Source organism: Mercenaria mercenaria, chromosome 12 (genome assembly GCF_021730395.1).
Source record: "Mercenaria mercenaria strain notata chromosome 12, MADL_Memer_1, whole genome shotgun sequence".
In the NCBI taxonomy this organism is placed as follows: domain Eukaryota; kingdom Metazoa; phylum Mollusca; class Bivalvia; order Venerida; family Veneridae; genus Mercenaria; species Mercenaria mercenaria.
The window spans coordinates 31,454,263-31,466,932 of NC_069372.1; the positions used below are offsets into that span (position 1 = coordinate 31,454,263).

The 12,670-nt window shown below is 38.0% G+C and overlaps 1 protein-coding gene across 1 annotated transcript in view; it reads right to left on the reverse strand.

Moving 5' to 3' along the window:
• The window catches only part of LOC123533211 (ATPase MORC2A-like), a 361,550-nt gene that overhangs the window by 260,834 nt on the left and 88,046 nt on the right, over nt 1-12,670 (reverse strand). The window contains 1 exon segment of the mRNA XM_053519548.1: nt 8,707-8,781. Within this exon segment, the coding sequence (XP_053375523.1) occupies nt 8,707-8,781 (75 nt within the window).

Below are 12,670 nucleotides of genomic sequence, written 5' to 3' on the forward strand. Positions count from 1 at the left end.
TATGCCCGTCATCGAATTTGGCCTAATTCAAGGGCCATAATCCAAGAGTGCCTGGGTCGATTTGGCTGGTTATCGAACTTGGCTGAGATTTTATGCTGACAAACATTACCTGTTAGATTGTGGAAGATCAGATGAAAATTGTTTGACTTAGAGAGCGGACAAGGATAAATTCGCAATGTTTCAAGTAATTCAAGGGCCATAATCCAAGAGTGCCTGTGGCGATTTTGCTGGTTATTGAACCTGGCCGAGAAATTATGCCCATAAACATTGTAACCAAGTCTGTTGAAGATCGGATGAAAACTATTTGACTTAGAGGGGGACAAGGCTAAATTTGCAGATTCTGAGTAATTCAAGGGTCATAACTCAAGAGTGCCTGGGGGGGATTTTGCTGGTTATCAAACTTGCCCGAGATATTATGCCCACAAACACTGTCACCAAGTTTGGTGAAGATCGGATGAAAACTGTTTGACTTACAGAGCGGACATGCTTTTGGAGGCCGCCCGTCGCCACAGGTGTTCACATAATACGCCCCGCTCTTTCAGAGACAGGCGTATAAAAAGAGGTCAAAAAGGGCGAAAAATATTTTGGGTTTTGATGCCTAAAAATGTTGAACTTAACCTAGATTTGATCAAGGCAATCATTCTGACCAAATTTCATGAACCTCAATTGAAAAATACAGCCTCTATATCGCATACACAAGGTTCATCTTTGATTTGACCTAGTGACCTAGTTTTTGACCACAGATGACCCATGTTCTAACCTGACCTAGATTTCATCAAGGCAATTATTCTGACCAAAATTCATGAAGATCAATTATAAAATTCAGCCTCTATCGCATACACAAGGTTTTTCTTTGATTTGACCTAGTGACCTAGTTTTTGATCCCAGATGACCCATTTTCGAACTTGGCCTAGATATTATCAAGGTAATCATTCTGACAAAATTTCATGAAGATCAGTTGAAAAATACAGCCTCTATTGCATACACAAGCTAAATGTTGACAGACGACGAATGCTGGACATCAAGCTATCACAAAAACTCACCTGAGCATTGCTCAGGTGAGCTAAAACGGTGGACTGGTACGAAAAACTTAACCAAGGTGTGATGCCGACACCAAGGTGAGTAGGATCTTCAAATAGTCAAGCTAAAAACGTTAGATAATATTAAAGGTGGAGTGTATTTAAACACAATTACGTGTCAATTGTGACATATATAATTTTAGTGAACATGTTAGAACTAGATTTACTAACTCATCTTGCCTTCATTGAATTGTATTGAAGCAACAGAAATTTAATACAGTTTTAAGGACAAAATTTAATGGGTTTGGGAATCGAACTCTTCACGAAAAAGTATAATACGAATACCGTAACCGCTCGGTCAACGAGAAATCACTGACTGCATCGTAAACGTGCTAAGTGTACTGACTTCACTTTATGTTATTGTTTTGTTTGTTTATATTTCAAAACGTCATAATATTGTGCCATACTAGTAAGCTTTGATAATGTGGCAGTTGACCTCAATACAGTCGACACTGTTTATTTTCCAATACAGGTAAATCCAATATTTGCTTCACAATAGATGTATGAAGGATTACCTTTGAACACCCCTGGACTTATTGGACTCACCTGCCACATTATCAAAGTTTACTAGTACCTTTACGTGTGCCCTCTATTGATAATCATGTTTGGTGTTATTTTCTCTCACTGTCACATGATGTTTGCAAGGTGCTTGCTGATGGGAATTCCATTTTTTTTATAAGCCAGGGAAACCCTTATCAGAAATTGTAAACAAATGTTTTTATTTTACATTTATTAGGAAAACAAAGATTTTCAACAGAATTTGATGAAAAATACATTGTTAGAACATCAAATATGCAGCATATAGACGAATATAGCAAACGTAGGATTTTTTAAAATCTGACACCATAATGTGTGGGTTAGTTGCTTTAATAACCCAGGTGCAACTTTGATAAAGGGAAAATGAAATGTTGTGATGAGACTTTTGACCTTCCAAGTGTGACCTTGAGCATAAACCTAGTGACCTGGGATTTACACTCTGCAAGTCTTCTTAATGAGGTTAATAATCAATACTGCTTTATGAAAATCCTTCAAATGGGCAGACCCGTGTATTTACACGACATCCAGTGCCGGTGATGTGCATAAGATAAGAAAAATTAAGGTAGATCAACTTCTGTTTCTGTTCAATATGACACAATTACAAACATTCCTGAAACTAGAGCTATCACTAAAGGTGATGAATGTACCCCCCGCATGCACTGACACAGTACATTGCAATTTGACGCACACAAGATTGCATAATTATGTGGATTGTATGTATATAGACTATGTATACAGTATAGTAACAAAAAAACAAGGTGCCATAACTATGCAGAATATTTATCTAAAAGAACCTAACATGCATCATGCACAACTAGGGTTGGTACTGATCACTTGTGTGAAGTTTTATTAAATTGTGTGCAAGGGTTCGGAAGATTAGGCACGCACAAGATTGCATATGCAGACTGTATGTACATAGTATGTTAACAAGAAACAAAGTCCTGTAACACTGCAATTTTTGTTGTTAAAAGAACCTAACATGCCCCATGCACAATTACTGTTGTTACTGATCACTTGTGTGAAGTTTCATTAAATTGTGTCAAGGGGATGAGGAGAGATGGTGCGCACAAGATTGTGTCTATGTAAATAGTATAGTAACAAAAACAAAGTCCCGTAACTCTGCAATTTTTTTTCTGAAAGAACCTAACATGCCCCATGCACAACTACTGTTGTTACTGATCACTTGTGTGAAGTTTCATTAAATTATGTCAAGGGGATGAGGAGAGATGGTGCACACAAGATTGTGTCTACGGACAGACAGACGGACAGGCAGACACCTGAAACCAGTATACCCCCCCTTATAACTTTATTGTCGGGGGGGTACAAAAAGCAAAATGCTATTCAACACAAATATGATAAAGCATCATATGTGTGAAATATCTGGTTTGAAATATATTATTTGGCCCTATTATCACAAAAACTTTGTCGTCATGAAGCCTGAAAGAAGTATGCAATCAACAAAATAGCCAATTTCTGATCTCATCTGCCTAATTTGCGAACATCTGATGCTTCTGTGATAAACCAACTGTAATACAGTAGCAGATAACATATTTATTTGCTTCAAATCCTGCTTATGGGGATGGAATAGACAAACAAGAGGGTAATGACCCTAAAGCGCCAACCTGTGTAAAAGGCTTCAAGTGTGTTTGTATATAAGTAAAGGTACAAATACAGAGTTAGGTTTATATAAATATCAAGGCTCTAGCTATTATGGATTCAGAGAAGAAGATTTTTAAAGTTTGATAGTTGAAAACCTATTTTTAACCATAGTGACCTTTTACGGCACACCAACACATGAAACGAAATTGATTCAAACATATTTAAATCTGTTTATACATAATTACACCAAAATGTGTTTGGAAATACTTATAAATACTGCTTGAACATTTTAAAGTCGACCCAGAATTTCATTTTTCCCTGACTTTTCTAAAATTTCATTTTTCACTGACTATTATCAAGATTTCCCTGACAATTCACTGACCTTGAAAAAAAATCATTTCCCCCTGACTTTTCAAGGTAAGTGGCAACCCTGTCAATAGGGGCAACCTCCCTATTAAGTTTCGTGATCCTTGGCCAAAGTGTTCTGAAGTTATCGTTCGAAAACAGTTTAGATGTTCTGTGTGACTTTGACCTTTAGCCTACTGACCTCAAAATCTATAGGGGTCATCTACAGGTCATGACCAACCTCCCTATCAAGTTTCATGATCCTAGGCCCAAGCGTTCTCATGTTATTGTCTGAAAACGGTTTAAATGTTCCGGGTCACTGTAACCTTGACCTTTGACCTACTTAATTCAAAATCAATAGGGGTCATCTGCTGGTCATGATGAACCTCTCTTTCATCTTTCATGATCCTTGGCCCAAGCGTTCTCAAGTTATCGTCCAGAAACCGTTTAACTGTTCCTGGCCAATGTGACCTTGAACTTTGACCTAATGACCTCAAAATCAATAGGGGTCATCTGCTGGTCATGATCAATCTCCCTATCAATTTTCCTGATCCTAGGCCCAAGCGTTCTTGAGTAACCGCCCGGAAACCATTTAACTGTTCCTGGTCATTGTGACCTTGACCTTTGACCTACTGATCTCAAAATCAATAGGGGTCATCTGCTGGTCATGACCAATCTCCCTATCTACTTTCACGATCCTAGGCCCAAGCAATCTTGAGTTATCATCCGGAAACTGTTTAACTGTTCCGGGTCACTGTGACCTTGATCTTTGACGTACTGACCTCAAAATTAATAGGGGTCATCTGCTGGTCATGACCAACCTCCCTATCAACTGTCATGATCCTAGGCCCAAGCGTTCTTGAGTTATCATCCGGTAACCGTTTTACTGTTCAGGGTCACTGTGACCTTGACCTTTGACAAACAGATCTCAAAATCAATAGGTGTCATCTGCAGGTGATGACCAACCTTCCTATCAACTTTCATGATCCTAGGCCCAAGCGTTCTTGAGTTATTATCTGGAAACTGATTGGTCTACATACAGACCTACCGACCAAACGACATCCGCAAAACAATATACCCCTCCTTCTTTGAAGGGAAGCATAACCAGGCAACCCTGAAGCCAGCGCCAATCAAGTGATGACAATACTGGTACTGATGATAAACCCAGACAGATGATAAAAGTGACCACCTTGGAAATATTCGATTGCAATCGGTTATTTATAAAATTGAACACACCATCTAATAGTTTCCACTTACAACACCGACTGGTGTAAATAACAAGAGGACCATGATGGTCCTGAATCGCTCACCTGCCCCCACATGAACTGAGTATGACGTCGGTTTTTTTCTATTATTTGACATAGTGACCTAGTTTTTGAGCTCATGTGACCTACTTCTGAAGCTGACCTAGATATCATCAAGATAAAAATTCTGACCAATTTTCATGAAGATCCATTAAAAAATATGGCCTCTAGAGAAGTCTCAAGGTTTTTCTATTATTTGACATAATAACCTAGTTTTTGAAGGCATGTGACCCAGTTTTGTACTTGACCTACATATCATCAAGGTGAACATTCTCACCAACTTTCATGAAGATCTCATGAAAAACATGGCCTCCAGAGAGGTCACAAGGTTTTTCTATTTTTATATGTTCTGACCTAGTTTTGACCGCATGTGACCCAGTTTTGAACTTGACCTAGATATCATAAAGGTGAACATTCACACCAATTTTCATGAAGATCCATTGAAAAATATGGCCTCTAGAGAGGTCAAAAGGTCTTTCTATGTTGAGACCTAGTGACCTTGTTTTTGACCGCAGTTGACCCGGTTTCAAACTTGACCTAGATATCATCAAGATGAACATTCAGACGAACTTCCATACAGATCCCATGAAAACTACGGCCTTTAGAGTGGTCACAAGGTTTTTCTATTATTTGACCTACTGACCTAGTTTTTGACCGCTTTTGACCCAGTTTCGAACTTGACCTAGATATTATCAAGATGAACATTCTGACCAATTTTCATGCAGATCCCATGAAAAATATGGCCTCTACAGAGGTCACAAGGTTTTTCTATTATTTGACTTACTGACCTAGTTTTTGACCGCACGTGACCCCAATTCGAACTTGACCTACATATCATTAAGATGAACATTCTGACCAATTTTCATACAGATCCCATGAAAAATATGGCCTCTACAGAGATCACAAGGTTTTTCTATTATTTGACTTACTGACCTAGTTTTTGACCGCACGTGACCCAGTTTCGAACCTGACCTAGATATCATCAAGATGAACATTCTGATCAATTTTCATGCAAATCCAATGAAAAATACGGCCTCTACAGAGGTCACAAGGTTTTTCTATTATTTGACTTACTGACCTAGTTTTTGACCGCACTTGACCCAGTTTCGAACCTGACCTACATATCATTAAGATGAACATTCTGACCAATTTTCATGCAGATCCCATGAAAAATATGGCCTCTACAGAGATCACAAGGTTTTTCTTTTATTAGACTTCCTGACCTAGTTTTGGATCGACGTGACCCAGTTTCGAACTTGACCTAAATATCATCAAGATAAACATTCTGACCAATTTTCATGCAGATCCCACGAAAAATATGACCTCAAGAAAGGTCATAAGGATTTTCTATTATTTGACCTACTGACCTAGTTTTTGAACGCAGTTGACCTGGTTTCAAACTTGACCTAGATATCATCAAGATGAACATTCTGATCAATTTTCATGCAGATCCAATGAAAAATATGGCCTCTACAGAGGTCACAAGGTTTTTCTATTATTTGACCTACTGACCTAGTTTTAGACCGGACGTAACCCAGTTTCAAACTTGACCTAGATATCATCAAGATGAACATCCTGACCAATTTTCATGCAGATCCCATGAAAAATATGACCTCTAGAGAGGTCACAAGGATTTTCTATTATTTGACCTACTGACCTAGTTTTTAATGGCATGTGACCCAGTTTCAGACCTGATTTAGATATCATCAAGGTGAACATTCAGACCAACTTTCATGAAGATCTTGTGAAAAATATTGCCTCTAAAGAGGTCACAAGGTTTTTCTATTTTTAGACCTACTGACCTAGTTTTTGATGGCACGTGACCCAGTTTCGAACTTGACCTAGATATCATTAAGATGAACATTCTGACCAACTTTCATAAAGATCCCATTAAAAATGTGACCTCTAGAGTGGTCACAAGTAAAAGTTTACGGACGGACGCACGGATGGACGACGGACGCAGCGCCATCACAAAAGCTCACCTTGTCACTTTGTGACAGGTGAGCTAAAAACAAAATTGGTAAATATGGGGCATAAATATTCTGTATAAATAAATGACTAACATTTATCTGTATAAAAAATATTTATCCAAAATTACTGAGGAAGCGGGTGTTTTATTGCACATGCTTACTGTCGCCACATGATGGCCTGACATTGGGTCACTTTTCATTACTTGATCAGGAATGACTGTTGCAGCTTTTTGAGGAAAGTTTCAATACAATACTACGAAAAAAATTATGTAAATGAAAAAGTGGTCGAATTTATCATCAGTCAACATTCGTACAGTCCCCATTTTACAAACTCCTTTCAGAGCCTCACTTCGTGTGAGTTTGCTACCTAAATATAAATTTGAATTATGTGAAGTTTTCAGCAAATGTTAAGTTTTACTTTGATACCGACTATTGATTACAAATTGCAGAAATAAACAAGAGCTGTCTCCATAGGATGACACATGCCCCCGATGGCACTTTAAATGAATAGTTATGGCCGATGTTCGAGTTTAGGACCTTTGACCTACGGAGCTGGGTCTTGCGCGCGACACGTCGTCTTACTGTGTCACACATTTATGCGTAGTTATTTTAAAATCCATGCATGAATGACAAAGATATGGACCGGACACGCCCATCAATGCACTATCATGAAAAAAGACCTTTAACATCTGTGACCTTGACCTTTGAGCTACGGACCTGGGTCTTGCGCATGACACGTCGTCTTACTGTGGTACACATTCATGCCAAGTTATTTGAAAATCCATCCATCGATGACAAAGATATGGACCGGACACGCCCATCAATGCACTATCCCTTAATGTCTAAGTGTGACCTTGACCTTTGAGGTACGGACCTTGGTCTTGCGCGCGACACATCGTCTTACTGTGGTACACATTCATGCCAAGTTATTTGAAAATTCATCCATCGATGACAAAGATCTGGACCGGACACGCCCATCAATGCAATAACCTTTAATGTCTAAGTGTGACCTTGACCTTTGAGCTACAGACCTGGGTCTTGCGCGCAACACGTCGTCTTACTGTGGTACACATTCATGCCAAGTTATTTGAAAATCCATCCATCGATGACAAAGATATGGACCGGACACGAAAAATGCTGACAGACTGACAGACCGACAGACAGACGGTTCAAAAACTATATGCCTCCCTTTGGGGGCATAAAAAGTTACAGGTAAAAAACCTCATTTTCTGTTCGGGTATCAGTACCAGTAACTCTTTTTTCCCCCAAAAAAAATCATATGAGCTAAAAATGATGAATTTTGCAATTAGTAAATGTGTTTCCCAGTGTTCTCTTACATAGAAAGTATGCTGATACTAAATATTATTTAACTCAACAGCAGAAGAAGTTCGAAGTACAAGGAATCAAGAATAAACAAAATATTTAAGCACATGTGTCATCTTCTTTGGAGATAACAGGAAATGAAAACTGCTTTATTTACCACATAGAAAATGCTATGCCAGTCATTTCAGTTATACGATAAAGGTAAATTTAAGCATAAATAGATGAAAAAATTAATGAGGTCACTACAAATCTGACTTACCTTGTTTACTCAAAACATATCGGAAGTTAGGTGCTTAGCAGTAAAGTTAAGTATAGGTTTGATCATACACCATGTACATGGTTTTATGACCTTTGGTGAAATATTTTTAAGACATAAACAACACAAACTTTTAAGCATTTAATTTATATCGTAACTAAGTGAAGGACTTTAACTCTGGTCTGGCTGAGTGAAATCCCAAACAAAACATCAGGTACACAACACACATGTGTTATATAACAATCATGTAATGCTTTACCCATAAAATGAAATGTTTTTGAAGTATAACTCACCCTTTCCTGACCCATCTCACTGTCATCTAAAGGGTCTCTAGTATCTGCTTTAAACGAGGGTAGGGGAACAATCACCTGAAATACAGCACAATATCTTAGAACAAATGTTACACATACATGTACCATAAGTGCTACTTAAACAAGAATTTGTAACAGGGTTATCAACGTTACCCCGCCTAGGAACATTTTTCACAAAACATACTGCATGCCAATTCAACATCTTTTAAGTAATAGGGCATAATACTAACAAAGTGTATAAATCAAACTATATATCATATAATTCATGAAGACATTAATACATGTATAAAGTTTGAAAATGTCTGGAAATCTATAACTGTCGAATGTTTTCAAATGCTAACATTTTGGTACCAACTTTGTGTTCAGGTGAGCTAAAAAGGGAAATAATTCTGTAAAACTGCAGAGTTATGACAGTGAACAAGTGTGTGAAGTTTCAATCCATTTCCATCAGTGGGTACTGAGATACCAGTTTAGATACAAAAACTTAACCAAAAACAACTGAGTTGGAAAAAGGGGCATAATTTTGTAAAATGCAAAGTAGAGTTATGGAACCTGTGCACTGCATGTCAGATCATGACAGTGAACAAGCGTGTGGAGGTTCAATCTATTACCATTAGCGGGTACTGAGATACTGGGGCATAATTTTGTAAACAAGAGATCACAGAGTGATCTCGGCACCCACCACGCATCATTTTTGACTGTTCCAAATTTGAAGACTAGATCAAAATCCTAAAAGTAGGTAACTATGTCAGAATCCAGTGACCTCTAATACCAATTAGTAATTTTGGCTCCATGCAAGGTACTTACATACCAAAAAAGAGATTGGTCAATATATGAATGTGCTATGAGCAAAGCACAAATATGTCACTAGGTCAAGTCAAGGTCAAAGTTCATTTCAAAACTGTGCATGTGGTCCATGCATGCTGTCCAAATTTGAAAGCTGTAGCTTGAGAAATGTGAAAGACGGTCACTAGATAAATTCCAAGGTCAAAGTTCATTTCGGTACACAAAACTATGCATGTGCTTCAAAATTGAAGGCTGTAGCTTGAGAAATGTGAAAGAGGGTACCAGGTAAAAATCAAGGTCAAATTTCAATTCAGAACACAAAACTATGCATGTGGTCAAAATTTGAAGCCTGTAGCTTGAGAAATGTGAAAGTAGGTCACTAGGTCAATGTCAAGGTCAAAGTTCATTTCGGTACACAAAAACTATGCATGTGGTCCAAATTTGAAGCCTGTACCTTCAAAAATGTGAAAGTAGGTCACTAGGTCAATGTCAAAGTCAAAGTTTATTTCGGTACACAAACCTATGCATGTGGTCCAAATTTGAAGGCTGCAGCTACATAAATGTGAAAATAGGTCACTAGGTCAAGGTCAAGGTTAACTCATGTGAAGGTTCATCTAGCCACTCAAAACTATACATGTGGTCCAAATTTGAATGTTGTAGGTTAAAAACAAAAAAGTAGGTCACTAGATCAAAATAAGTGACCTTGACCCTAAACAAGAGAGATGACACCATTAATGAGTTATATGCAATTTTTCTTTTCTTATTACAGAAACAGAGAATACACATATAATTACTCATATTATAACTAATAATTAAACCCATACCCTAAACTACAGCTGCTTTTGAGAAGCGGATGTCTCCCACAACTGCCTAATCATCTAAATAGCAAGTCAGTCTATATATACTGTTTACTCACTACAATTCAAGGGCCAGAACTCCAAAATGCCTGGACGGATTTGGCTCAATACCGAACTTGTCCAAGGTCTTATGGTCAAAAACATTTTGTTCTAATTTGGTGAAGATCGAATGAGAAATCTTCAACTATGAGTGCGGACAAGAGCAAAAAGGCCGATTTTTCGGTAATTTAAGGGCCATAACTCCAAAATGCTTGGACCGATTTGGCTAGTTATCGAACTTGGCCGAGGTCTTAGGGTCAAACACATTTTGTTCTCGTTTGGTGCAGATCAGATGAGAAATGTTCGTCTTAAAGAGTGCGGACAAGAGTAAAAAGGCAGATTTTTGGTAAACCAAGGGCCATAACTCCAATATGCCTGGACCGATTTGGCTAGTTATCGAACATGGCCGAGGTCTTATGGTCAAACACATTTTGTTCAAGTCTGATGAAGATCCGATGAGAAATGTTCAACTTAGAGTGCGGACAAGCTTTGTGACAGACAGACACACAGACTGGAGTAAATCAGTATGTCTCCCACACCACTGTGGTGGGAGACATAACAAGAGAGATGACACCATTAATGAGTTATATTCATTTTTTTTTCTTATTATGGAAACAAAGAATGCAAATATAATTACTTATATTATAACTAATAATTAAACCCAGAAATTTGAGTACTAAACAAATTAATCATCAATCTACTAGGGTAGTCCATTCACTGCTGAGGTGTAATAGGAAAATAATGAACAACTTGAATCATTAATTTATCTCATTAGTGTCTGCAGACTTTATGACCCTTCTACAGGTAAGGCCATAAAAAACCAATTAACTACTTGGAGAGCTACTGGATATAAAATTATATTAGAATATATATTAAAATAAACAAAGGGCCATAACTCACTCAAAAATTGCTGAACCAGTCTGATTTTCAGGGGGTACCAATACATCATTCTGACAAAGTTTGGTCAAAATCCCCAAGTAGTTTCTGAGGAGATGCGATAACAAGAAATTGTTAACGGACGGAAGGACGGACCACGGATGCAGATTGATTTGAATAGCCCACCATCTGATGATGGTGGACTAAAAAGCAAAATAGAGTTATGGAACCTGTGCGATGTAAGTCAGATTATCACAGTGAATAAGTGTGAGAAGTTTCAATCAATTCCCACAAGTGGTTACTGAGATACCAGCTTACATACATAAACTTAACCAAATCAGGACGCCGACGCGGACACCTAAGCATGGGCGAGTCCAATAGCTCTACCTATTCTTCTGTCACAGTAGACAGCGCACTCGACTATTTCGATGATGGATAGTGAAACTGGGCACATCTGAGGAAACTGGAGCTGTCACTGGAGTGTTTAAAGACTCCAATGGTGGATGAAAATATTGCACAATAGCTTGAGTCTGTGTCAAAAATATTAAGTAACAAGAGCTCGTCGAACACGAAATGCCCCCCTTGATGCATTCAGTAATTGCACAAGGAACAGAAATTATATGCTCACTGTAAACACAAATTCCATTTCGGAACACAAAACTATGCTTGTGGTTCAAATTTAAAGGCTGTAGCTTGAGAAATGTGAAAGTACAGGTCACTAGGTCAAAATCAAGATCAAATTTTATTTTGGAACAAAAAGCTATGCACGTGGTCCAAATATTGAAGCCTGTACCTTCAAAAATGTGGAAGTATCACTAGGTCAATAACAAGGTCAAAGTTTTTTTCAGTACACAAACCTATGCATGTGATCCAAATTTGAAGGCTGTAGGTACAGAAATGTGAAAGTAGGTCACTAGGTCAAGATCAAGGTCAACTCATGTCAAGGTTCATCTTGCCACTCAAAACTATACATGTGGTCCAAATTTGAATGATGTAAGTTATGGACATGAAGTTTCTAAGTTTTTCCCTGTATAAGTCTATATGAACCATATGACCTCTGGGGCGGGGCCATATTTGACCCGAGAGGGATAACTTGAACAAACTTGGTAGAGAACCACTAAATGATGCTACATTACAAATTACCAAAGCCATAGTCTTTGTGGTTTGGACAAGAAGATTTTCAAAGTTTTTCCCTATATAAGTATATGTAAACCATGTGACCCCCACGGCGGAGCCATATCTGACCCTAGGGGAATAATTTGAATAATATTAGTAGAGGACCACTAGATGATGTCATATACAAAATATCAAAGTCCTAGGCCCTGTGGTTTTGGACAAGAGGTTTTTCAAAGTTTTTTCCTATATAAGTCTATATAAACCATGTGACC